Genomic DNA, 23,650 nt, shown 5'->3' with positions numbered 1-23,650 from the left:
TGCCTGGAAGTGCAGACAGCCACCCATATGTGACTGCTTTCTCCACCTTGCAGCCCAATGTTAGGGCCAGCTGGACCTGCCCGCAACTCAGAACTTGTCTACTGCAGTGGGGCTGGCCAGGAAGACTGAGTTGTTGGGGTTGTTATCGATTTACCAATAAGTAGAAGAAATTGTGTTTGATTTAATAGAAATATAAAATCATAAGAAAGATTTAGTAAAATTTTTATCTGTTGTGGTTTGAATTAGCAACCGATTGCTGCTTTAAAATCCCCTATACAGTCCCATACCAAGGCCGAAGAGATTGGTCATAATCATTTAGTAGAAACGTTTGGAACCTAGGTAACCAAATACAAACTGATCTGTAAGTTGATTTATAATATATATATATAGGACCAGGAGAATACAAGTAGTTGTCAAAGTCTAGGATTAATAGAAACTTGGGGAAACAACCGTAACAGCTTACAAGTACTTGCCAAGGAAACTGTGTTTGTGTATGAAACTGTGTCCTTGGGAATTGTGTTTGTGTATGAAACTGTGTCCTTGGAAATTGTATATGAAAAAGTTCTATATAAGATGAGTGATTTTAGTGCTTGGTGTGCGCGTTGTTGGTGAGAATACTCCCCTGCGCGCCCGGCCGTCAATAGAGAAGTGTCTGCTTATCTGCATCAAATTGGTGTTGATAAGTTCTTTATTCCGGATTTTCGGTAACAGTTTCTGGCGACCCAGATGGGACCTCGCTGTAAGAGACCGGAGGAATTGGGGACATGATCGGTTCCAGCCGGCACTGAGGATTTCTCGGGGATACCCATCAATCCCCGATCCGTAAGGCTCTTCGCGACGTTCCCTGGATTTTGGTAAGACACTTCTTTTTTTGTACTAGGAGTGGGTTAGAGTCCCACTTAGGAGTGGGTTAGAGTCCCACCCTTGGAAAGTGGGTTAGAGTCCCACACAGTGGGTTAGAGTCCCACTGTATAAGCCTGCCTGTCAGACACGGCGAAAGCTGCGCAGGGTTGGGCTAGAGGATCCTCGTGTATTGGAAGCCTGGGCGTCTGCCCGTAAGACATAAGCGAAAGCTATTGCAGGGTTGGACAATTGTGGGTTGGGAAACAAGAGAACCTATATGCTATAGCGTTCTCAAAGGAAGTGTCTCTAACAAGAAGTTAGAAGTTTTACATGTGTTATATTGTAAAATTGTTTATTTTTTTTTGGAGAGTATTGTATAAGAATTTAAGAATTGTATAATATTGTGTTATATACCTTTGTATATAGTAACAGTTGTGGAAAGGTGTGAGTGTGTTTGTAAGTGTGAGACGTGCAATTGAGCACGAAGCGAGTGCGGAGTTCGGATCCGTGTTTCTGTTACTCCGCGAGGGGTGCAGCCGGAGAAGAACGAAGCGACAGATTTGAGTGATTGATTGTGTATTGTACTGCAAAGTGATTTATTATGGCATCTAAGTTGACTCATTTGTTTAAAAGTAAAAGTATGGGTAATCTGGCCGTAAATGACAAAGTTCCGAAAACTTCTCCGTTAGGATGTTTGTTAGCACATTGGGGAGATTTGCATGATGATTTGCGAAAGAGTCAGATGATTGAATATTGCAATCAGTGGTGGCCTCTGTATATTTTGGAAGATCAGGAAAAATGGCCTGTGAATGGGACACTGAATTATAACACCATTCTGCAGTTAATGCTGTTCTGTAGAAGGGAAGGGAAATGGAGTGAAGTGCCATATGTTGATTTATTTTTCTATTTAAGACAGAGGAAAGATTGGCAGAAAGAATGTAAGTTGATTAGTAGGGATAATTTAGTAATGGCTATAACTTCTGACGATAAAAAGGTGAAAAAGTGTTGTTCAACATGTGAGTTGGGAAAAGATTGTTTAAAGAAAAGAACTGCTTCTGTTGAAAAGGATGAAGGGCCAGAATTAGATATATCCCCTCTGCGGAGAGAAAGGCATCGGGGGCGAGAATATAGGGAACAGGTAGAGGAACCAGAGAGTAGTGGAAGAGAGGATGTGGAGGAAGGGCCGCCTGAGATTGTAATTCATACTCCTGTCTCCCGAAGAACTCGGCAGCAGGTGCAAACAATAGCTCCTCTACGGCAGGGCGTTGGTAATGATGGGCCAGTGTATGTGAAAGTGCCTTTTTCAGTTACGGATTTGATGGCTTGGAAGCAGGCAGCAGGTATATATATAGAGAAGATCCTGAAAGAGTAGGCAGAGTGGTAGATACTATAATCAGAACACAGAATCCGGACTGGAGTGATTTACAGGTGATCTTGGATAATTTACTGGATGATACAGAAAAGCAGATGGTGTTAAAGACTGGCAAAGCACAGGTAGAAGTGGCTGTATTGAGTGGGACAACAGGTGGAACAGTAGAGCAGAATTTTCCATCTGGGGATCCGCAGTGGGATCCAAATAATGTAGAGCACAGAGAAAGACTGCATCGATACCAGAAATGGATTTTGCATGGAGTTAAACATGCCATGCCTAAGTCTCTGAATTGGTCTAAATTATGTGAGGTGAGACAAGATAAGAATGAATCTCCCTCAGCGTTTCTGGAGAGATTGAAGGAAGCAGCCCGAAAATATACTGACTTAAGAGTAGAAACGGAGGCGGCTCAGATACAATCGGCTTTGATTTTTATGGGACAATCGGCACCAGATATAAGAAAGAAACTCCAGAAACTTGAAGGAGAGGATTCAAGGAGTTTGAATAAAATGCTAGAAGCAGCATGGAAAGTATATAATAACAGGGAAAAAGAGGAAAGGAAGACCAGAGAAAGTAGATTGTTAACTGTAATGACAGAGACAGCAGGCAGAGGAAGGGGCAGAGGAAGAGGACGAGGAATTGGTGGAAGGGGAGGATTTATGAATTATGGTAATCAAAACTTTAATACCCCCTTAGGAGTGAATCAGTGTGCCTTTTGTAAACAAGAAGGGCATTGGAAGAGAGACTGCCCAAGAAACGGGAATGCTCAGCAAGAAATAGCCAAATTGATGGTTTTAGATGACTGAAGGGGACCGGAGGGGAACCCAGCTGAGCCTCTGGTTGTAATTAAGCTGGGAGATAAAGAAGTTAAATTTTTAGTGGATACGGGAGCAACATTTTCAGTATTGAATACTTGTAAAGGAAAAATTGGAACAAAAACAGCAAACATAATTGGAGCAACAGGGAAGGAGGAAAATAGGCCATTCCTGCAACCCCTGGATTTAAAATTTGGAAATAAAATAATTATACATGAATTTTTGTATGTACCAGAATGTCCGATACCCTTGTTAGGAAGGGATTTGTTATCCAAATTAAATGCACAGATTGTTTTTGAAGAAGGAGAACTTTTCTTGAAAATACCTGAATCAAAAACAGGAGAAATCCTGATGATACAGGAAAAAGTGAAATAGCAAGAAATTCCACCAGAGGTGGATTCTGCAGTGATTCCTACAGCATGGGAAACAGATATTCCTGGCAAATCAAAATTGGCAGAGCCTGTGAAAATAGATTTAAAAGAAGGTGCAGGGACAGTAAAAATTAAGCAATATCCAATCAAACCAGAAGTTAGACAGGAGCTGAAGAAATTAATTGATAAATTTTTGGAGTACAAAATTTTAGAAGAATGTGAATCTGAGTATAATACTCCTATTTTACCAGTTAGAAAACCCTCGGGTGAATATAGGTTAGTGCAAGACTTGAGAGCAGTAAATCAAATAGTCAAGGACATGTATCCTGTGGTGGCAAATCCTTATACATTGTTAACAGCGTTAAAGGAGACTCATCAGTGGTTTACAGTGCTTGATTTAAAAGATGCTTTCTTTTGTATACCTTTGGAGAAGGAAAGCAGAAAATTGTTTGCTTTTGAGTGGGAAAATCCACAAACAGGACAAAAAATGCAGTTGACATGGACAAGACTACCTCAAGGATTTAAAAATAGCCCAACGATTTTTGGAAATCAGCTGGCAAAAGAGCTTGAAATTTGGAAACAGGATAAAGCAAGGCCTGGACATTTACTTTTACAATATGTAGATGACATACTGATTGCCACAGAAGAAAGATTTACCTGCATACAGGTAACAACAGACCTTTTAAATTTTCTGGGACTGAATGGGTACAAGGTATCTCGGAAGAAAGCCCAAATAGCCTGCCAGACTGTGATTTATCTGGGCTTTGAAATTTCAAAAGGGCAGCGACAATTAGGAAAAGATCCCAAAGAAACTATTTGTAGTATACCTGAGCCGAAAAATATTCATGAACTCAGAGCGTTCTTGGGAATGGCAGGGTGGTGTCGCCTCTGGATCATGAACCACGGTCTGATAGCTAAACCATTGTATGAGGCCCAGAAAAACTTTCCTTTCATATGGGGCCCACAACAGCAAAAGGCTTTTATGGAACTAAAACGCGCCTTAATGTCTGCACCTGCTTTAGGACTTCCGGATTTAACCAAAGATTTTCAGTTGTTTGTTCATGAGAAACAACATCTGGCGTTGGGTGTGCTGACTCAGCGGATAGGAAGCTGGAAACGACCGGTCGGATACTTTTCCAAACAACTGGACACAGTGAGTAAAGGGTGGCCGAACTGCCTTCGAGCAGTGGCTGCAACAGTGATGCTCATACAAGAAGCTTGGAAGTTGACTTTGGGAAGAACAATAATAGTCTATGTCCCACACATGGTGATAACTGTTTTAGAACAAAAGGGGGGACATTGGCTGTCTCCGAGACGAATGATGAAGTACCAGGTAATACTGACTGAACAAGATGATGTGATTCTAAAAACAACTAACCTGGTAAATCCTGCAGTGTTTTTAAGTTCCACACAGGAAGAAGGACAACTGGAACATGACTGCCTGGCTACTATTGAGTATGTTTATTCCAGTCGAGAAGATTTGAAGGACGTACCATTGGAGCGACCAGACTGGGAACTGTATACAGATGGTAGCAGCTTTATGGAGCGAGGGGTCCGATACGCTGGATATGCAGTAACAACAGACACCACAGTTAGAGAAGCAAAGGCATTGACGGGTACCACATCAGCTCAGAAAGCAGAACTTATTGCTTTAATTCGAGCCTTAGAACTAAGTGAAAGGAAGAAAGTAAATATTTGGACAGACTCAAAGTATGCTTTTGGGGAAGTACATGTCCATGGAGCTTTGTGGAAAGAAAGAGGATTATTGTCCTCCCAGGGATCAAATAATAAACATCAAAATGAAATTTTACAATTATTACAAGCAGTTCAAAAACCAGATCAAGTAGCAATCATGCACTGTAAAGCACATCAAATTGGGAACACAAAAGAAATTGTTGGAAATAATTTGGCTGACCGAATGGCAAAGAAAATAGCAAAGGAACGAGCATTCCAAATGGCATTAATTCCCTCCAAGACAGTCACCCTTCCTAGAGAAAAGCCAAAATACTCGGTGGAAAATGAGAAACTAGGTCAATTTTTGAATGCCAAGAAAAATTTAGCTGGATGGTGGATAACTCCTCATGGACAAGTAGTAGTTCCACCTTTATTAATGAGAGAAATAATGCAAACCAAACATCAAGAATGTCATTGGGGAGCAGAAGCTCTAGTAACATCTTTACAAAAACAAGTTATATCAGTGAAGATGATGGACATGACTAAATTAATAACTGCAAAATGCAAAGTATGTTTGAAAAATAATCCAGTGATCAAGAAAAGAGTTCAAATGGGTAGGTTAAAATCTGGTACGGAACCTGGAGATTATTGGCAAGTAGATTTTTCAGAATTAGCTAGACAAAATGGGTATCGATACATCCTGGTGGGGGTTGATACTTTTACAGGATGGCCAGAAGCTTTTCCCTGCCGCACCACACAAGCAAAAGAAGTAGTAAAGTGGTTGCTATGAGAAATAATTCCAAGATTTGGAGTTCCTATTGGAATTTCCTCTGACAGAGGTCCACACTTTGTTGCAGAAGTAGTCCAAAATATTAGCAAAATTTTGGGTATCACTTGGGACTTACATACTTCATGGAGGCCACAATCCAGTGGAAAAGTAGAAAGAATGAATCAAACTTTAAAGAGACAAATAAGCAAAATCTGTCAAGAAACTAATTTAAAATGGCCTCAAGCGCTTCCATTGGCATTGTTACGAATTAGAGTACAACCAAAGAGTGGAACCTCAGTCAGTCCTTATGAATTATTGTATGGTAAACCTTATGAATCCCCAGAACCAAATCCAAACATGCATGTGAAAGGGAAACAAGATGTGTATAACTATTTACTTTCCTTAGGAAAAACTTTGACTGCAATTCGGAGCACAATAGTGTGGAACAGACCATTATCCCTTAAAAACCCTGTGCGTGACTTTCAACCAGGAGACTATGTCTATGTGAAGACGTGGACTTCCGAACCTCTGTAAGAACGCTGGAAGGGACCTTTCCAGATACTGTTAACCACCTTTATGGCTATCAAGATTGCAGAATCAGATGCTTGGATACACTATACCCGGGTGAAGAAGGCGCCCACTTCATGGAAGATTATTAGCCGTGATCCAAAGACTTATTTATATCAGTTTGTGATTATTCTCTTTGTGTTAACTAAGCAGGTGATGCTGGTGTGGACTGATTTGGTGGTGAGAAACAAAAGACAAGACACAGAACAATTGATTAATATTCCCAAAGAAATGTCTGAAGAAAATTTGATGTTAGGATTGATTAAGGGATTTGCCAATTTGCAGAATGTTACACAGATTACTGCTTGTTTACCAATACCAAGAGCAGTAGGTGAATCTATTCCTTGGGGAATTTTAACTATGAATTTGACCAACCTGGAACATAAAAACGAATCCACTTATTGTGAGCAAAGGCCAGTGACTCAATGGAATGAACAGGTGAAAGTTATCAGAAAACAATGGAAATCGGTGCGCAGAGAGGCAGATTGTCTAAAACTCTTGAATCATCAGTTTACACCAACAACTCATCTAGGTTTAGGGCTAGAAGCAGGTCCAGAACAGGGGTTGTTAGGGTGGTGTTCATACGATGAACAGATTAAAAACAATGTGAGCAGAAACATCATGGAATGGCAGTGTAACAAAACTGGTCAAAGTACACAAACACAGGCACAGTGGAATTCTGTATGGTCGATGTCCATATTTTCTCAATTTCAGTACATGGCTAAAACCCCCTGGTGTTTTACTTGGGATGGAACTTGGATTAAAGGTGTACTTGCAATTCTTCCTTCAGTAGTAGATAAAGGTACTACACAAATAGAAAAAGAACATGTAGTACCATGGTGGAAGTGTGAAAAGGTATATGATTGCAGCAATGCAGACTCAATAATTCAAAGAATTCCTCCCTTAGCAGCTGCTCTGAAGTTTGGTTGTTACTGTCGAGGTTTTCATAATAACCTCACTTTGACAAGCATATTCACGCCCAGGAGAGGATACTTTTTCAGTTGTAAGAAATCTACCATTCAAAGTCCAGGACATTTGGTTTGGGCATTAAGTGATGGAACCTGGACAACTCACTTGCCAGTAGATGGTAAGGTGAAACAAGTTACTTTAGGCATGCCAACATTGTGTCCAATTTGGAAGAAATCACCATTCAAAGGACCCTTAGAAGATTTAAGATTAAAACGAACCAAGAGGTCTGAAACAGATGATGACACATGGAATGAACCATCAACAGGAGTGAAAATTGGCTGGGCCTTAGAGTCCCTTTTGAACCCAATAGCTTCATATAGAAACAGAGAATGGCTCTATCAGTTAACAGGACAAGTAGAAAAATTGGCCAACGTCACAAGGAAAGGATTTAAAGAATTAAACATTCAATTACAGGCAACTTCCCGAATGACACTTCAGAATAGGATGGCATTGGACATGCTTCTGCTAAAGGAGCATGGAGTGTGCAGATATCTCAAGGATAGCCCAGATCATTGCTGCATTCATATTCCTAATGTCACTCAGGATGTAGAACATGATCTAGATCTCTTAGGCAAAATCGAAAAAGAAACAGAAACGATTCAAGAAGATATGTCCGAAGATTGGTTGGGAAAGATTTTTAGTGGATTAGGATGGAACCTGAGCTCTTGGCTGAAATCCCTAATCAAGACCTTGTTTTTGCTGTTAATTGTCTTTGTGATGATCATGTTAATTTATGCCTGTCTTAAAAGACAGTTTATTAATAGACTTGCAGCACACCGAAGGATTATGAGAGAAGTACCACATATGCCACCTGAATACAGTCCACCACCAAAATATGGAGAAACAAATATTAACTTTGAAAATGAAAATTAATAAAATGTGAAAGTATTGAAATAATTTTCAACACTTTCAAAGGGGGGAAATGTTATCGATTTACCAATAAGTAGAAGAAATTGTGTTTGATTTAATAGAAATATAAAATCATAAGAAAGATTTAGTAAAATTTTTATCTGTTGTGGTTTGAATTAGCAACCGATTGCTGCTTTAAAATCCCCTATACAGTCCCATACCAAGGCCGAAGAGATTGGTCATAATCATTTAGTAGAAACGTTTGGAACCTGGGTAACCAAATACAAACTGATCTGTAAGTTGATTTATAATATATATATATAGGACCAGGAGAATACAAGTAGTTGTCAAAGTCTAGGATTAATAGAAACTTGGGGAAACAACCGTAACAGCTTACAAGTACTTGCCAAGGAAACTGTGTTTGTGTATGAAACTGTGTCCTTGGGAATTGTGTTTGTGTATGAAACTGTGTCCTTGGAAATTGTATATGAAAAAGTTCTATATAAGATGAGTGATTTTAGTGCTTGGTGTGCGCGTTGTTGGTGAGAATACTCCCCTGCGTGCCCGGCCGTCAATGAAGATGTGTCTGCTTATCTGCATCAAATTGGTGTTGATAAGTTCTTTATTCCGGATTTTCGGTAACAGGGTGGCTGTGTGATGTGCTGCGATCAGCCCTTACATCCTTCCTCTGACGTTTTCCCATTGGCTGTCCCCAACAGGTAAGTCAGATCTGACACATGGGTTGCAATCTTGTCTGGGCAGCAGGGGCTGCTTCACCACTGTCTTCAAAAGATGTGCTATGGGTGCCTCGTCCGCCACATGTCCAGCTGCAGAGAGAAGAGTTACTCAGTCATTGTGGCCAGGGAGCCACTACTTTCACTCAAACTACACAACCGCTGGCATTATGCTGGTAGAGTTGTCTTTGCTCTCTCATGTCTTTTAGCCAAGCAAACTTCTCTACTTGGTCATCTCCTATTGCAGCTGTAGGGCCTAATCCTTTAATATCTGAGGTCTTTATGTCCCTCAAAATGACTTTGCATTCAGTAGGCAGCGCCAGGACTAGTCTTACTACTCTGGGTTTGGGCAAGTGTGGGAATATAATGGAAGATTGGCGAGGAGGATCAAGTGACTTGCAGCTGGGGTGTCGAGAAACATATATCATACTAATTGTTGTTTAGCTCTGTGTGCTTGACAGGTAGAATGTCTGCGCTTAGATAACACAGGCCTGTGATAGACTCAGAGGCACCTTATCAAACATGCTGGAGATTCCTGCCCTGCTGTGGGAAAGATCAAAGCACAGTGGAAAAGTACGCCTTCGAAAATCCCTGATGTATACAGGCAAAGCAGCAGGTTCGAGATTGTAAGGGAAAGAATGTTGTTTTCGCATAATAAGCCTGATGGGAAGGGCAGGAGCGATTCACCAAAGCAATCAACGAGAGCAATTCACAACCATTGAAATCCCTGGCCTAGGGCTAGAAGGCAAGTGGTCTTTTTGTCAACTGTGATGACCCAGTACTTGGAACTGGCTTTAGATGGATGCAGATACCGAAAGACTTGGGGCGAACTTTTCCATCTTAGTAGGCTTGCGTGATGAGCTCATGCATATTAACTTCTCCGCCCTGGAGAAAGCCAAGGTTCATTTCCATGAACATGCCAGGTATGAACACAGACATGAAGGGGCGTATCGGTAGGCGGTTTGGGAAGTCTGTACACCCTGTAGTACTCAGCCAATGAGGAATCAGGGGAGGGAACTGGCGGTTGGGAGAAAGGGATATAAACCATTGCATGATGGCTGGTAGGCGCGTCCACCTGGTGGGGCGCCTGGTCTTGCAAGAACGTAATAAAGAGTGAGTGCTTCACACCGCATCCTGTCTGAGCCGTTGATAATTGGCAACTGAGCGTTTCTCACAAGATCTTTTCTTTCTTCTCCTCTTTCTGGCTAGCAAGGACCGAGCTCCATGGTGCCTGTGTCCCCACTTGCGTGCCTCTGCCCAGGTGCGGCTGCAGAGATCCCCTTGGGTCATGAGGTAACAAGAATAAATCTACTCTTTGCATGTCATCCGTGGTTTTGTGGTTGTTCCTGCATCCTGCCTGTGTCAGCTCACACAGCAAGTGAAGACAAAATGCATGGACAGGCTGCGGCCATAAGGTTCATCCCTGTTCCCATGGAAGACCATGACGAACTCCTGTTGTTTCACTGAGTGCAGGTGCAGATTGCTTCCAGTTCTCACAACAGTTCGGTTTGTGTGGCAAGATTTTGGTAGCGGGGGGCTGCAAGGGTGGCTTCTGTGAGAAGATGCCAGAAGTTTCCCCCATGTCTGATAGAGCCAATGCCAGCCAGCTCCAAGATGGACCCGCTGTTGGCCAAGGCTGAGCCAGTCAGCGACGGTGGTAGCACCTCTGGGATAACATATTTAAGAAAGGGGGAAAAAAAGCTGTGCAATGGCAGCCAGAGGAAAGGAGTGAGAATATGTGAGAGAAACAATTCTGCAGGCACCAAGGTCAGTTAAGAAGGAGGGGGAGGAGGTGCTCCAGGCACAGGAGCAGAGATTCCCCTGCAGCCCCTGGTGCAGCCCATGGTGAGGCAGCTGTGCCCCTGCAGCCCAGGAAGGTTAATGGTGGAGCAGATCTCCACCTGCAGCCCATAGAGGACCCCATGCCAGTGACCCTGTGGGAAGCCCATGCTGGAGCAGGCTCCTGGCAGGACCTGTGACCCTGTGGAAAGAGAAGCCTACACTGAAGCAGATTTGCTGGCAGGACTTGTGACCCCGTGGGGGACCCACGCTGGAGCAGGTGGTGAAGAACTGCAGCCTGTGGGAAGGACTCACGTCAGAGAAGTTCGTGGAGGACTGTCTCCCATGGTAGGGACTCCACACTGGAGCAGGGGAAAAACATGAGGAGGACGGAGCAGCAGAGACAACGTGTGATGAACTGACTGCAACTCCTATTCCCTGTCCCCCTGTGCCGGTTGGAGGCAGGAGACAGAGAACTTGGGAGTTTAGCCTGAGAAAAATGGAGGGGTGGGGGGAAAATTTTTTAAGATTTGCTTTATTTCTCATTATCCTACTGATTTGATTGGTAATAATTTAAATTGATTTCCCCAAGTTAAGTCTGTTTTGCCCGTGACCATAATTGGTGAGTGATCTCCCTGTCCTTATCTTCACCCATGAGCCTGTTGTGTTTTGAACTCAGCCGGCAGCCAAACACCATGCAGCCAGTTGCTCATCCTCCCCCCCACCCAGGGAATGGGGAAGGAATAAAGGGAGACCCGTAGGTTGAGATAAAAAACAGTTTAGTAATTGTAATAAAATAAAATAATAACAATAATAGAAAGTACAAATGGGTAATGCAGAATGTGATTGCTCACCACCTGCCAACTGATACCCAGCCCATCTCAGCTGGGTTTGGCTCGTCCGCAGACTTTACTCTCTATGCCTTTCCCTGCTGCCCACGTGGTGCCAGTCACCACCCACCCTGTCGGCACCCACAGTCACAATCCCAGAAATGAGAGAAAACCCGCCTCCTTCACAGCTGCCCCTCCTTTACATACCGAGCATGACATCACATGATATGAAATACTTCATTGGACAATCCAGGTCTGTGCTCTGGCTGTGCCCCCTCCCAGCTTAAGAAAAGTTAACTCTATCCCAGCCGAAACCAGGACAGAGCCTTTTGTTATATTTTCTCTCCCCTGTCCAGCTAAGGAGGGGAGTGATAGAGCGGCTTGGTGGGCACCTGGCATCCAGCCAAGGTCAACTTACCACAGGGAATTAAATTTCTTCATAGTAGCTTCTATGGGCTATGTTTTGGATTTGTGATGAAAACAGTGTTGATTATAACACAGAGATGGTTTAGTTATTGCTGAGCAGTGCTACACAGTTTAACCTCAGCAAGCCAGGGCATTTCTTTAACCAATAATAACTGGGGAAACCTAAAGCTTGTTGGTTCATCAGTGAAATAATTTACCTTTTTTCTGCTGCTGGAACAAGAGTCCTAGGGGGTTGTTTGGTGACTCCTTTCCTGGAGCACCACAATGTCCCCTCCTTCATCCCTTCTGTTTGTCATGCTAGACTTGGGCTGCAGCATGGTTGCTTCGCCATCCACAAGCTGGGCTGTGGGGAAGAGGGGGGCAGGCAGTGGGGCACCCTGCAAGCTTTCCCCCTCCCACACCAAACCCTGTCAGGAGGGAGAGGCGTCACCTGGACAGCAAGACCAGTGGGCCAGGGAGAGCCTGGAGAGGGGCAGAGCTTGAGGGCTTGTATTGTGTCTGTTGCAGAAGCTCTCAAATAAGCAAATAACAACCAAAATAAATAAAATTTATTTTCAACACAATTAACCGGCACTCCACAAACATACAAATGGCAGGTTCAAATGTCCATGAGAGGAGAACAAAACTATCACCACACAAACTTCTAGGGTTTAATGACAACCCAAAATGCTAGTCACTCACTTAAAAAAATGAGGGCTCTCAATCTCAAGGAATTTCTTAGGGCAGCATCCCGACCCCTAGGAACCTCAAAGAGTTTCCTTGGTTGGCGTCCCAACCCAAGGGGAAAGTCCTTGACTGCAGCATGCTGGTCCAAAGGGGACTAGCTCAAAATGGCTCCCCCAGGTGACTCCATTATACCCGAGCCGAATCTGATCTGTGGTCAATATCAGCCCTTATTGGCTGAGGGCCCCAATTACTGTAAAGCCCTGAGAACAAGGGCATGGAAAAAAGAAATCAATGGCTACTACATTTCAGCAGTCAGAAAGCCCCATTTTCATCAGGCAGGTGCACCTGACAGTGTCACAACTCACCTCTCACATCTGTCCCTTGCTCATGGAGAGCCTCCTCTCAGCTGATGAACTCAGGCACAGTAAGCTGGACATCAAGCTGGGTGCCCTACCGGAAGCAGTGTTTCTGTATTTGGGGTCTCAACCTCCCACCCCACACTCCCATGGCAGTGGCCTTACAGCAGCCCAGCATGTCCTGGCAAACCCAATGCCACATAGGACTGCTGTTCCGAGACTCACTCTTTGGGGTAAATTCACTTAAAACAGCACCTATCTGAGCATGCTTCAGCTCTTGTCTGTTTTTCTTCTGCAGAACTGAAGATCCTCATGACAAGAACCCTTTCTGGTTGTGTGCTTGCATGGTTCCCCACCAGGATGGGATTGAGTCTACAGAGGTTTCCCTAACGCACTTCAGCAGAAATGACCAAGCAAATCCTTTGTGCCATTGCTACTCCCCCTTTTATCTGCCTAATCAGGGCACAGCAGTAGCAAAGTCAGAATTGTTTAGTACCTTTTGCCCAGCATGAAAGACACAGAGAATTATCCAGATACCCAGGGAAAAAAAAGTTGCCCTTGGGCACAGACTTTAGATACAGACACAAGAGGGAGGATGACACATGACATTGCCTCTGGCCAAAATTTGTCAGGGAAGTGTTAGGCAGAACAACAGCCATCACCACCACAGAGCTCTCTGTGTCCTCACAGGAGATGATTACACTGATTAGCCTTGAAGTGACTTGTGGAAAACAGACTCTACAACTCGGAGAGAGTTCTAAAGCAGGTATGTTTACTCCGGCACCGGGGTGCAAGGGGATTTCTCCACAAAGCTTGCACACCAACAGCACACTTTACCAAAAACTTATCGAGTGTGGATATACATATTCACTGGACCACATAACTGTTTTGCTGATTAGGGATATCAATTAAACTCAGACACCAGAGTGAAAAGAGCAGGCGTATTTTACTAGAAATAACTAAATAATGTAACAGAATATTACAGAAAACATACCGTAAGAAAAGACAGAATAGTGCACTTAAACAAATAGGAAAATACAGGGTAATGCATCAAATCATTGCTACCTGAGAGAGAGAGAATAGTGATTAAGAAAGATCCATCACCACTTGCATACTTTACCATCATCCAGATCCGCAGTCACTGGGCAGCCCCGGTTACAGCGAGGATTTGCAGAGACTGTCCTGGCAAGTGGGAAATCCTACGCGGTGCGTCCACCCGTAGGTGAGGCTTCCAAAGTCGCTGTGAGTGGGTCCAGCCTTATATACCCAAAAATCAGCAAGCCAGAATAGCTGGCACCTTTGTCTTGAGCGGAAACATCTGGTTTCCATCTCACATTAGGTTCCCCCAGAGCCTGGCCAGGGCTCAAGGGAGAAGCTCAGGGAGTTTCCCTGCTTATCTAGGTGATTTATGAGCAAGGTCACACACCAGGTCACAGGGCCAGACAACTGTCTCTGTGGCCCTGTTATCTTGCTCACACACACAAGGAAGGATACATTCAAGATAGACATGTTTTATGATGTTTAAGCTACGTCTTCTATGCATATTTCACTAATGACTACATACAGAGTTAGCAGTTTCAGTTCAGGGCCTGTTGCTCAGGCTTCAACACTTCCACCGTTTACATCAGAATAGGTGGTTTGTTATAACTCAGTATAATACCTGTTAGCACAATGGTTATCAGTTCTAAAATGTACAGGATTCATCTATAGGTCAACTCTGGCTTGGGCCTGTTGTCCAAGCCTTAGCACTTCAGGGACTGAGCTGCATGGGAGTGGAGGGGACTCTCCGTCATCTGGAAGAGCATGGCAGCAGCCTCTGGAAGCAAGGCTGCAGTGCAGAAAGCCCTAGAAAACCAAGAAAATGTTCTGAAGTAGCACTTAAGGGGAACAGAGATTTCAAAGGAGGATGGAGAAGGGTGGACTGGAGATGTGATCTCTTCTTCAGTGACCTGGATGGAAGGAATACCTTGGGTCTCTCACCGCAGAGGATCCTCTCTGGTCCTTAGTCACTCTCAGCGCTCTTCTGAAAGAAGAGCTGCTGCAAGTCAAGTGTACTTGAAATTACAAGACCAATACACCTCTCAAGACCCCCTGACTTTGTTAGTGTATAGAAACCAGTAACTTTATTTTTATTTTTATTTTTGTATTTTACTGCAATGTATATAACTTCATTTATATTCTCTTCCTAACTACCCTCTGTAGTCTTACCCACTTGTAAAATGTTTTGAAACCTGTAACTCCTTGCCTAGTGGGGATAAAACAGGCCTTGGACAGCCCAGTAAACTCCCTGAGTACATCCCTGATAGCAGGGACCTAAAAATGCAAGACAAGTGCCTGAGAAGGTGCCAGTGGCGAGATAAGTGACTGGAAGCCGGTTTAAACTAACCACCTTGAAGCAAACAGGAGCCGAAGGACGGATGAGCTAACTTCATGACCATATGTGACACGGGAAGCCCAAAGTTCAACTAGCGGACAGTGTGAGAAAGGCTATGTGGACCTCCAGGAGGGGGGAGAAGACCCTCACTCTATTTTTACTAAGCACACTCAGACTATGTAAATGAATTCTGAGAACCCATTAGCATCAGACTGCCTTTTCCAGGGAATCTGATGCCTATGTATGCTTTTGGTGTATATTAGTCAGAGCATTTTGTTAGTAAGTGCGGCACTTGTGGTGGAGCGATCCCCAGTGCTGCCCAGCGCTGCCAATAAAGAATCCCTGCTGAACAGTTATACTCAATTCTGACTGCTGAGAACCTCTTTGTTTCACTTCTCTGAGACATCTTCACTGCTTCAGCATCACTCTGGGCATACAGCTATCCAAACACTCCAAGAAGAGATGCATGTGTACCAAATATGGACAGAGGCACAGTCTGCCTGGTGACAGCAGATGACAGTTTGGCACCTTCTCCCATGACCTCCAGCCGTCATGAGTGGTCTGTAGATGGGGTCTTCCTCTCTGCACAGCTGAGAGGGAAATATACTATTCCAAGTGTGCTGGAAGAGGATGGAGAGACCTCGCTTGGCAGGGAGGTTGCCGATTTTGCTGTGCCCCCACAGTCTTTGGCCTTGACTACAGAACTTGTGGATCCTCTTACTCTAATTGGAGAGGATTCATTTAGCTGATTATCTACCACATTTTCCAGATCCTTTTTCCAGTGATTGCTTTCCTGTCCTGTAAGCTGTGGAATGGCTGGAAAATGACGGACATATTATGAGCGATCCAAACCGAGGGGCCTCACTGTAACAAGCTGCAGCTGTGTTCAAGGACAAAAACAAGGCCGAGACGGCCTGAGAAACTACATTCCTTCCCAAGAGATAAAGATGTTGGAATGTCGAAAACAGGGGGTCTACCTGGGGGGAGAGCATCGTGTGGACGCCACACCGGGACCAATCATAGGGGGCAAAAGGGCGCGTGAACAAGTAGCTTTAGCCTATTAGCAATAAGATAGCAGCGCGTGAAGTTTGAGATAGAGTATAAATTGCTGTGTAACCTTTAATAAAGTGGCATCAACTTGATCACATTGGTCATCTAAGTTGTGTCCGAGACTTCCGCGTCGGCAACTGGCGCCCGAACAGGGACCCGAGGGAGCCTCATCGAATACGCGGGACTCAAGCCCTGGGGAATCGGGACCCTCCCGTCGGTGCTCGCCCGAGCAAGAGAAGACGGCCCAGAGGGGGCAGAAGCAGCCGTAGCAGGCGCTGCCCCGGCGCCTGGGAAGACGCGCGCGCAATCGTCGGGAATCTCGCCCTGATCAGGTGAGCGGCTGGGGAGGAGATGGGGTCCGCGCTGGGTAAAGAAGAAGCGGCAGTGGTTAAGCTCCTCCAACACATACTCTCTAAGAGAGGAGTTTCTTATGATGAGGGGAACCTGAGGAGGTTGCTGTTGTGGGCTCGGCAGCACGAACTAATTGCTTCAGAGACCGCAGCCTTCGAGTTAACTACTTGGGAAAAGATCGGCGCGGCACTGTGGGACGACATTAGTTCAGGTTCTAAAGACAGTAGGAAACTCTCCACCGTGTGGAGATTGGTCCTAGACACTCTGACAGAACTGAAAGCGGAACGGCAGACCCCCACCTCCGCTTTCGCTGCCTGGTCAGCAGAGGCCGAACGCGCTGGCGCTCAGGATTCCGTCACTGCTGGGACGTTCGCGGGATCCCTGTTCCCCAAGGCGGCTCCTAAAAGGAGGGACGGGGACGCTGCACGCGCGGCACCCGTACGGCGCGAGCAAAAATCAGCCGATTTGCTCCAGCTCGACTCCCCTCCCTCAAGCCCAAAAGATCAATCACCGGAGCGCACGGGCCGGCCCCGCTCTCGCCGGCCCCCGCCCGACCCCCCCGCCGCCGCCGCCGCCGCCGCCGCCGCCGCCGCCGCCGCCGCCGCAGCTGCTTCCTCTTTAGAGGACGGCGCCGACCCACCCCTGCCCCCGTCCTCGCCCCCGACACCTCAGTCGCCGCAAGAACAATCTCGTTACGGTTTACAAGATCAGCACTTGCAAGAGTTAACGAGAAACTTAGAGCAACTTGAAATCCGAATGCAGCAAGCGGCTCAGCCCACCCCCACAGCACCGCCGCCTCTTCCTTTTAACCCCTTCTTCCGCGACACGGGGGGGGGCGTTGGTCAGAGGGAAACGGTGGCTATCGGGTCTCCGCCACCACTGGCCCAAATGGGAGGGGGGGCACTGGCTCAAAGGGGAGGGGGGGCACTGGGACGCGCGAGTGGTAATAATAATCCGGCAAACCGTTGGCGGGGAGTTATTCGGGATGCTATAATAGAGGAGCAGTTTAACGAACTTGGCCCAATGACGTTCCCGGTAATAGTGACCCCACAGGGCAATGAGTGGGAAGCCTTAGATTGGAAAATGATTAAAGAAGCAAAATTAGCCGTAACACAATATGGGTTGAAATCACCATATACAAATTCGGTAATTCAGCGTATCTTTACAGCACATTTATTGACTCCGTATGATGTGCGCATGATTGTACAAACCTTACTAACAGCTTCCCAACAATTGCAGTTTTTCCAGCGCTGGCAAGTGGCCTGCGACGCTGCCGCAGCCACACCCCGTCAGCAAGGAGACCCTCTATATGGGGGGCAAGCTCAGATGCTGATGGGGGCAGGTCCTTTTGCTAGCCCAGATTGGCAAGTGGGATTTCAACCAGAAGTGTTACGGTTAACCCAGGAATTGGCTCTCAAAATCATTCTAGCCGTACATGATGAAAAAGCGGCGCCAGCGTTTACAGGCGTGAGACAGGGGCCCACGGAGCCCTACCCAAAATTCATCGACAGATTGCATGCCGCCATTAATAGCAATCCTGATTTAAGTGATGAAATGAAAGTTAAATTCCTTGATATGCTTGCTTATGACAATGCTAACGACAAAACTAAGAAAGCTTTAAGCCTTCTCCCACGACAATCTACTGCAGGTCAGCTGCTGGAGGCAGCAGAGCGAATGCTTGATCAGGAGAAAGCTGCCTTTATGGCTGCTGCGGTGGGAGCTGCAGTAACACCAATTGTCAGAGGCAAACACATCAAAGGCAAGCGAGATAAGAAGTGCTTTAACTGTGGACAAATGGGTCATTTTAAATCAGAATGTCGCGCTCACGTGTCTCGTAAGAGGGGAAACGGGAGGCAGAGCGCGCCCCGCCCTCGTGCGACGACACAAGTCCAGGGTGCTTGGACCGCTGCTCCGCTGCCACCTCCGGAAGCGCAGGAGTGGACTTGGCAACAGCAGTAGCTATTACACTTACAGACACTACAATACATCTGGTTGATTCTAATCTGGTGGGACCTCTGGGACATGGTTTAAGTGCCTTATTAATTGGACGTTCCTCAGCATCTAAAAAAGGTATTTTTGTCATCCCAGGCCTTATTGATGCTGACTTTGAGGGAACAATTAAAATCATGGTATACACACTTACTCCTCCTTTGACTATCATGGAGGGATCGAAAATTGCTCAGCTAATTCCATTTGAATCAAAAGTGCCTAATGCAGAACAAAAGAAGAGAGGTGAAAAAGGCTTTGGGTCCACCGGACAACCAGATGTTTTGTTAGCCCTGGACATTAGTCGGGGGAAGCCAGAGGAGCAGATGGAGATGAGACACCCTAATGGACAGACGAGTAAATTACGAATGCTCATTGACACTGGAGCAGATGTCACAATTGTACCACTTTATCTATGGCCTAGTCAGTGGCCTTTACTGCCTGCTAATACAGGAATTCTAGGGGTTGGAGGAACTCAAGTCACATCCATCAGCAGAGACACAATAGCATTTATGTTTCCGGATGGCAAGCTAGTAACCACACGTCCCTATGTGATGCACTCACCTGTGGCACTGGTGGGCAGAGATCTGCTCAGTCAAATGGGAGCTCGATTGATTACTTCGCCTTTTTAGGCGCGGCCACGGTAGAGCAGCCAATCCTAAAATTAACCTGGAAAACTGATGATCCCATATGGATCAACCAGTGGCCGCTAAAACTGGACCGGCTGCAAATTATTAATGATTTGGTACAGGAACAGCTAGATGCCGGACATATCCTGCCTTCAACTAGCCCATGGAACACACCAATTTTTACAATTCAGAAAAAGTCTGGGAAGTGGCGTCTGTTACATGATTTGAGAGCGATTAATGCGGTTATCTGTGACATGGGCACCTTACAACCTGGTTTGCCTTCCCCAGTAATGTTACCTGAAGGCTGGGATCTGGTAGTTATCGATCTAAAAGATTGCTTCTTTACAATCCCCTTACATCCAGAGGATGCTGAAAGGTTTGCCTTTACAGTGCCATCGATTAATAAGGCCGAACCAGCAAAGAGGTATCACTGGGTGGTGCTACCACAAGGGATGAAAAATTCACCCATGATCTGTCAGTCTTTCGTCGCGTGGGCTCTGGAACCCATCCAAAAACAGTATCCTCATTTACTCATTTATCATTACATGGATGATATCTTAGTAGCAGGAAAACAACTGGACTGCGAGACAATATTGGGCCAGCTAACATGCAGTCTCAGGGAGAGGGGATTAGAGATAGCACCAGAGAAAATTCAGAAGCAGGGACCATGGCTGTATCTGGGCTGGATTATTACAAACGCAGTGATTCACCCTCAAAAGGTTAAAATCAACACAAAAATAGAAACATTGTCTGATGCGCAGAGATTAATTGGGGATATCCAGTGGGTTTGTAATATCTGTGGAATTACGAATGATGATCTGAAACCTTTGATGCCACTCCTGGGCACGTCTGTACAAGCTCAGGAGCGCCGTCAACTGGATGAGGATCAACAGCAAGCCTTACAAGTAATTAGCAACAAAATCATGACAACTTATACTCACAGGCGACTGGATGATAAAGCTCTTTCTTTTATGTTAGTTAACTCTGGGGGTAAACGTGAACACCCATTGGGGCTTATTATTCAGTTGAGTGAAACAAAACCAAATTTACGAATTTTGGAATGGATTTTTCTCCCTTTTCAGCCCAGAAACACAGTAGTTACACGTCCTGAATTATTTTCACAGCTTGTCATAAAAGGGAGGCAGCGAATTTCAGATATTTCAGGCATCGAACCAGAAGTCATCTACATACCTGTATCTCAGTTTTATTTAGATTGGTTATTATCTGCTTCAACTGTCTTTCAAATAGCAATTGCTGATTTCTTAGGTACTATCACCAATAGTTATCCATCGGATAAGCTTTTGTCATTATTATGCCATCAGCGGTTTGTACATTTACCCTTGCGATCAGAGGTTCCAGTAGAAGGGATAACTGTCTTCACTGATGCTGGACGAAAATCTCGAAGGGCTGCAGTCACCTGGAAGGAAGGGGACACCTGGGAACATCAATTACTCCCTGGAGTGCCTGGTGACTCATTACAGACTTTAGAACTTCGAGCTGTTATCTGGACATTTCAACGCTGGTCTCAAGAACCTCTTAATATAGTATCAGACTCATTGTATGTGGTAGGTACAGTACAACGTCTGGAAAACAGCATGGTGAAACCTGTGCGAAATCCTGTGTTACATACTTTGTTGTTACAATTGCTGACACTTTTGAACCAACGTCAGGATGAATATTTTATTATGCACATCCGCAGTCATCAACAATGTGGAGGCCTTGCGTTGGGAAACGCTCGAGCCGATCAACTTGTCGCTCCAGCCTGGACGGGCCCTGCCGTTAACACCTTTGAACAGGCCAGGCTGTCACACCAGTTTTTTCACCAATCAGCAAAAATGTTAGCCAGACAATTTCACATTCCTGTGGCTGATGCTAGAGGAATTGTGCAATCCTGTCCCGATTGCCAGAAGGTGGGAGTAGGCCTCGGTTTGGGAGTAAACCCCCGAGGACTCCAACCTTTACAACTCTGGCAAATGGATGTGACCCATATCCCAGAATTTGGCAGGCTTAAATATGTGCATGTTTCTATTGATACCTTTTCTCTAGCCCTTTGGGCAACAGCGCAAACAGGTGAAACAGCACGGCATGTCATCAAACATATGCATGCTGCAATTATGGCACTGGGCGTGCCTGCAGAGATCAAAACTGACAATGGTCCGGCATGCACTTCCCGGAAATTTACTCATTTTTGCCAACTCTGGGGTATACGTCACATCACAGGAATACCGCATTCCCCCACGGGACAAGCCATCGTGGAGAGAGCACATCAAACCTTGAAAGCGCTTTTGCAAAAACAAAAAGGGGGAGAAGTCTTGGCTGCTGCAGAGCGACTTGCAAAAGCGGTGTATGTGTTAAATTTTTTGCGGTTCACAGGTGATAGAAATGAACCACCAGTAATAATACATAGTTTGGGTTTGAAATCTGGTACAAACCAATGTGACAGTAATGTTTTTGTTCAATACAGGGATGTCGTTACAGGAGAATGGAGAGGACCTGCAGAACTAAGAATGACCGGTCGGGGATATGCTTGTGTTGTTACAGATACTGGCGTCAGATGGGTACCGAGTCGATGGGTGCGGCCCTGGAAAGGGGAAGTCAGGAAGAACGACGCAGAGCACTAGGCTCACTCACAGGTCCTAGGCAGGGGTTCCTGCTTGTGTTTTTACAGGTAATAATTCATCTACGTAGGCCTCTGCAAACTGGACGGAGGACCCTGTGTTTTGAGGCACTTCAGAGACATCAACATCGACTGAACCTGGTTCTGACCTCGTTGCTAACAGCACTACATCCAGCAAACAGAGAAGCCTTTTGTCTTTTCCTGGGCTTGCAGTCGTTTTGCACGGCTGTTCGAATACAGCCGCTTATCACAGTTCAGAAGTTTATACTGAAGCAAGCTGGTTGTCTGAATTTGCCAACGAGCCAACATATCAGCAATCCACTTTTAGTTACAGAAAGGCAGGCTTAATTTTTTAGAAAACAGCGGTAGTTTGTTAAAGTTATAGGCTTAATTGAAAACCTTAGATAAAGGATTCTAGCAGAAATTGAGTTTGAAGCTTTGTAGACATTTGGCTTTGCAGTGTGTTAATTAGAACAATAAGATAGTAGATAAGAGTTGTGGTGTTGGGAAAGAATGGCTCTCAAAGCTGGCAGGTGTACCAGGACACCTGAGAAAGGAAAGTGAAATGATGACTACACGTCAAATGTGGGCCACATTTGTTCTAGTTTGGCTCACATTAAGCCATGAAGGGATTCTTGACATCGAACCCAGAGCAACCATTTGGGTAACCTGGGCAAACGCATCTGGGATAAAGGATTTCTGTTTGAGTCTACAACAAGCAGATGATCCTTTTAGGACCTGTTTAATTGGCATTCCGTTGCAGGAAAATGAAACTGATTTTGAAGGATATTGGAAACAACAGAGAGTGGACCTGATTGGCAGACCAGATGATGATAGTTGTTTCATTTTAAATTGGCCCTCCATGCGTAATGCAGCTTGGCAAAAGACAGTCATTGAGAATCTAAACCAGTTAACTTCTTTACCCTTACAAGAATTGGATTTGTTGGCCAGTGTTACACCTGTTAAGTATGTTGATGTTACGGAGATGCCAAATTGCCATAATGTGGTTCCTCAGCTGCAGCCAGTGAATGGCACAGGAGTGGTTTGGTTTGGTGACCCATGACATATTTGGTTAGCTCAGAATGGTCACCGAGATTTATTTGTAGGTTGTCAAAATGTGACAGGGCATTCTTCTTGGAATCATTTGAAAACAGGAGGATTCTCCGTAGAAACCACCGGAGGCTTTAAACTTCCACCTGGAGTGTTTTCTGATTTGTGGGGATAGAGCATGGCCTGGTATTCCTGTACGACCTGTCAGTGGTCCTTGTTATCTTGGACAACTAGACTCGGGATGAGGGGCTGGTTGCAGACCTTGGTCAAAAGAGTATTGATAGTGCTAGTAGGTTTACTAATCTTGATGTTGCTTCTTCCCTGTCTGTTTCAGTGTTTGTGACGGATGTTGAATAGTCTGGGTGAACAAATGTTTAAGAAAAGAGAAGTCTGGATCGCTCAAAAACAAAAAGGGGGATTTGTGGAATGGCTGGAAAATAACGGACATATTATGAGCGATCCAAACCGAGGGGCCTCACTGTAACAACAAGCTGCAGCTGTGTTCAAGGACAAAAACAAGGCCGAGACGGCCTGAGAAACTACATTCCTTCCCAAGAGATAAAGATGTTGGAATGT

The 23,650-nt window shown here is 45.0% G+C and overlaps 1 protein-coding gene across 1 annotated transcript; it reads left to right on the top strand.

Annotated features, from left to right (window-relative positions):
* Positions 1 to 11,392: 11,392 nt before the first annotated feature.
* Positions 11,393 to 22,436, top strand: LOC141917624 (uncharacterized). The gene is made up of 6 exons (XM_074810956.1): positions 11,393 to 11,496; positions 11,646 to 11,822; positions 12,297 to 12,362; positions 13,316 to 13,397; positions 20,433 to 20,972; positions 21,949 to 22,436. The coding sequence occupies exons 1-6, from the start codon at positions 11,393 to 11,395 to the stop codon at positions 22,045 to 22,047; spliced, it is 1,068 nt and encodes a 355-aa protein (XP_074667057.1). The 3' UTR covers positions 22,048 to 22,436.
* The last annotated feature ends 1,214 nt before the right edge of the window (positions 22,437 to 23,650 follow it).

This window comes from Strix aluco, chromosome W, assembly GCF_031877795.1.
Source record: "Strix aluco isolate bStrAlu1 chromosome W, bStrAlu1.hap1, whole genome shotgun sequence".
In the NCBI taxonomy this organism is placed as follows: Eukaryota; Metazoa; Chordata; class Aves; order Strigiformes; family Strigidae; genus Strix; species Strix aluco.
The sequence above is the reverse complement of the archived record's forward strand: the minus strand, read 5'-3'. Positions and strand labels throughout refer to the sequence as shown.

What these genes read in the sequence shown, in the direction of transcription:
- LOC141917624 (XM_074810956.1), top strand. Translation starts at nt 11,393, where the DNA reads ATGAGCCTGTTGTGTTTTGAACTCAGCCGGCAGCCAAACACCATGCAG. An exon ending in GAAGGAATAAAGGGAGACCC is followed by an intron (nt 11,497 to 11,645) that starts GTAGGTTGAGAT and finishes GCTCGTCCGCAG; the next exon opens with ACTTTACTCTCTATGCCTTT. An exon ending in TATCAGACTCATTGTATGTG is followed by an intron (nt 20,973 to 21,948) that starts GTAGGTACAGTA and finishes GTGTTGTTACAG; the next exon opens with ATACTGGCGTCAGATGGGTA.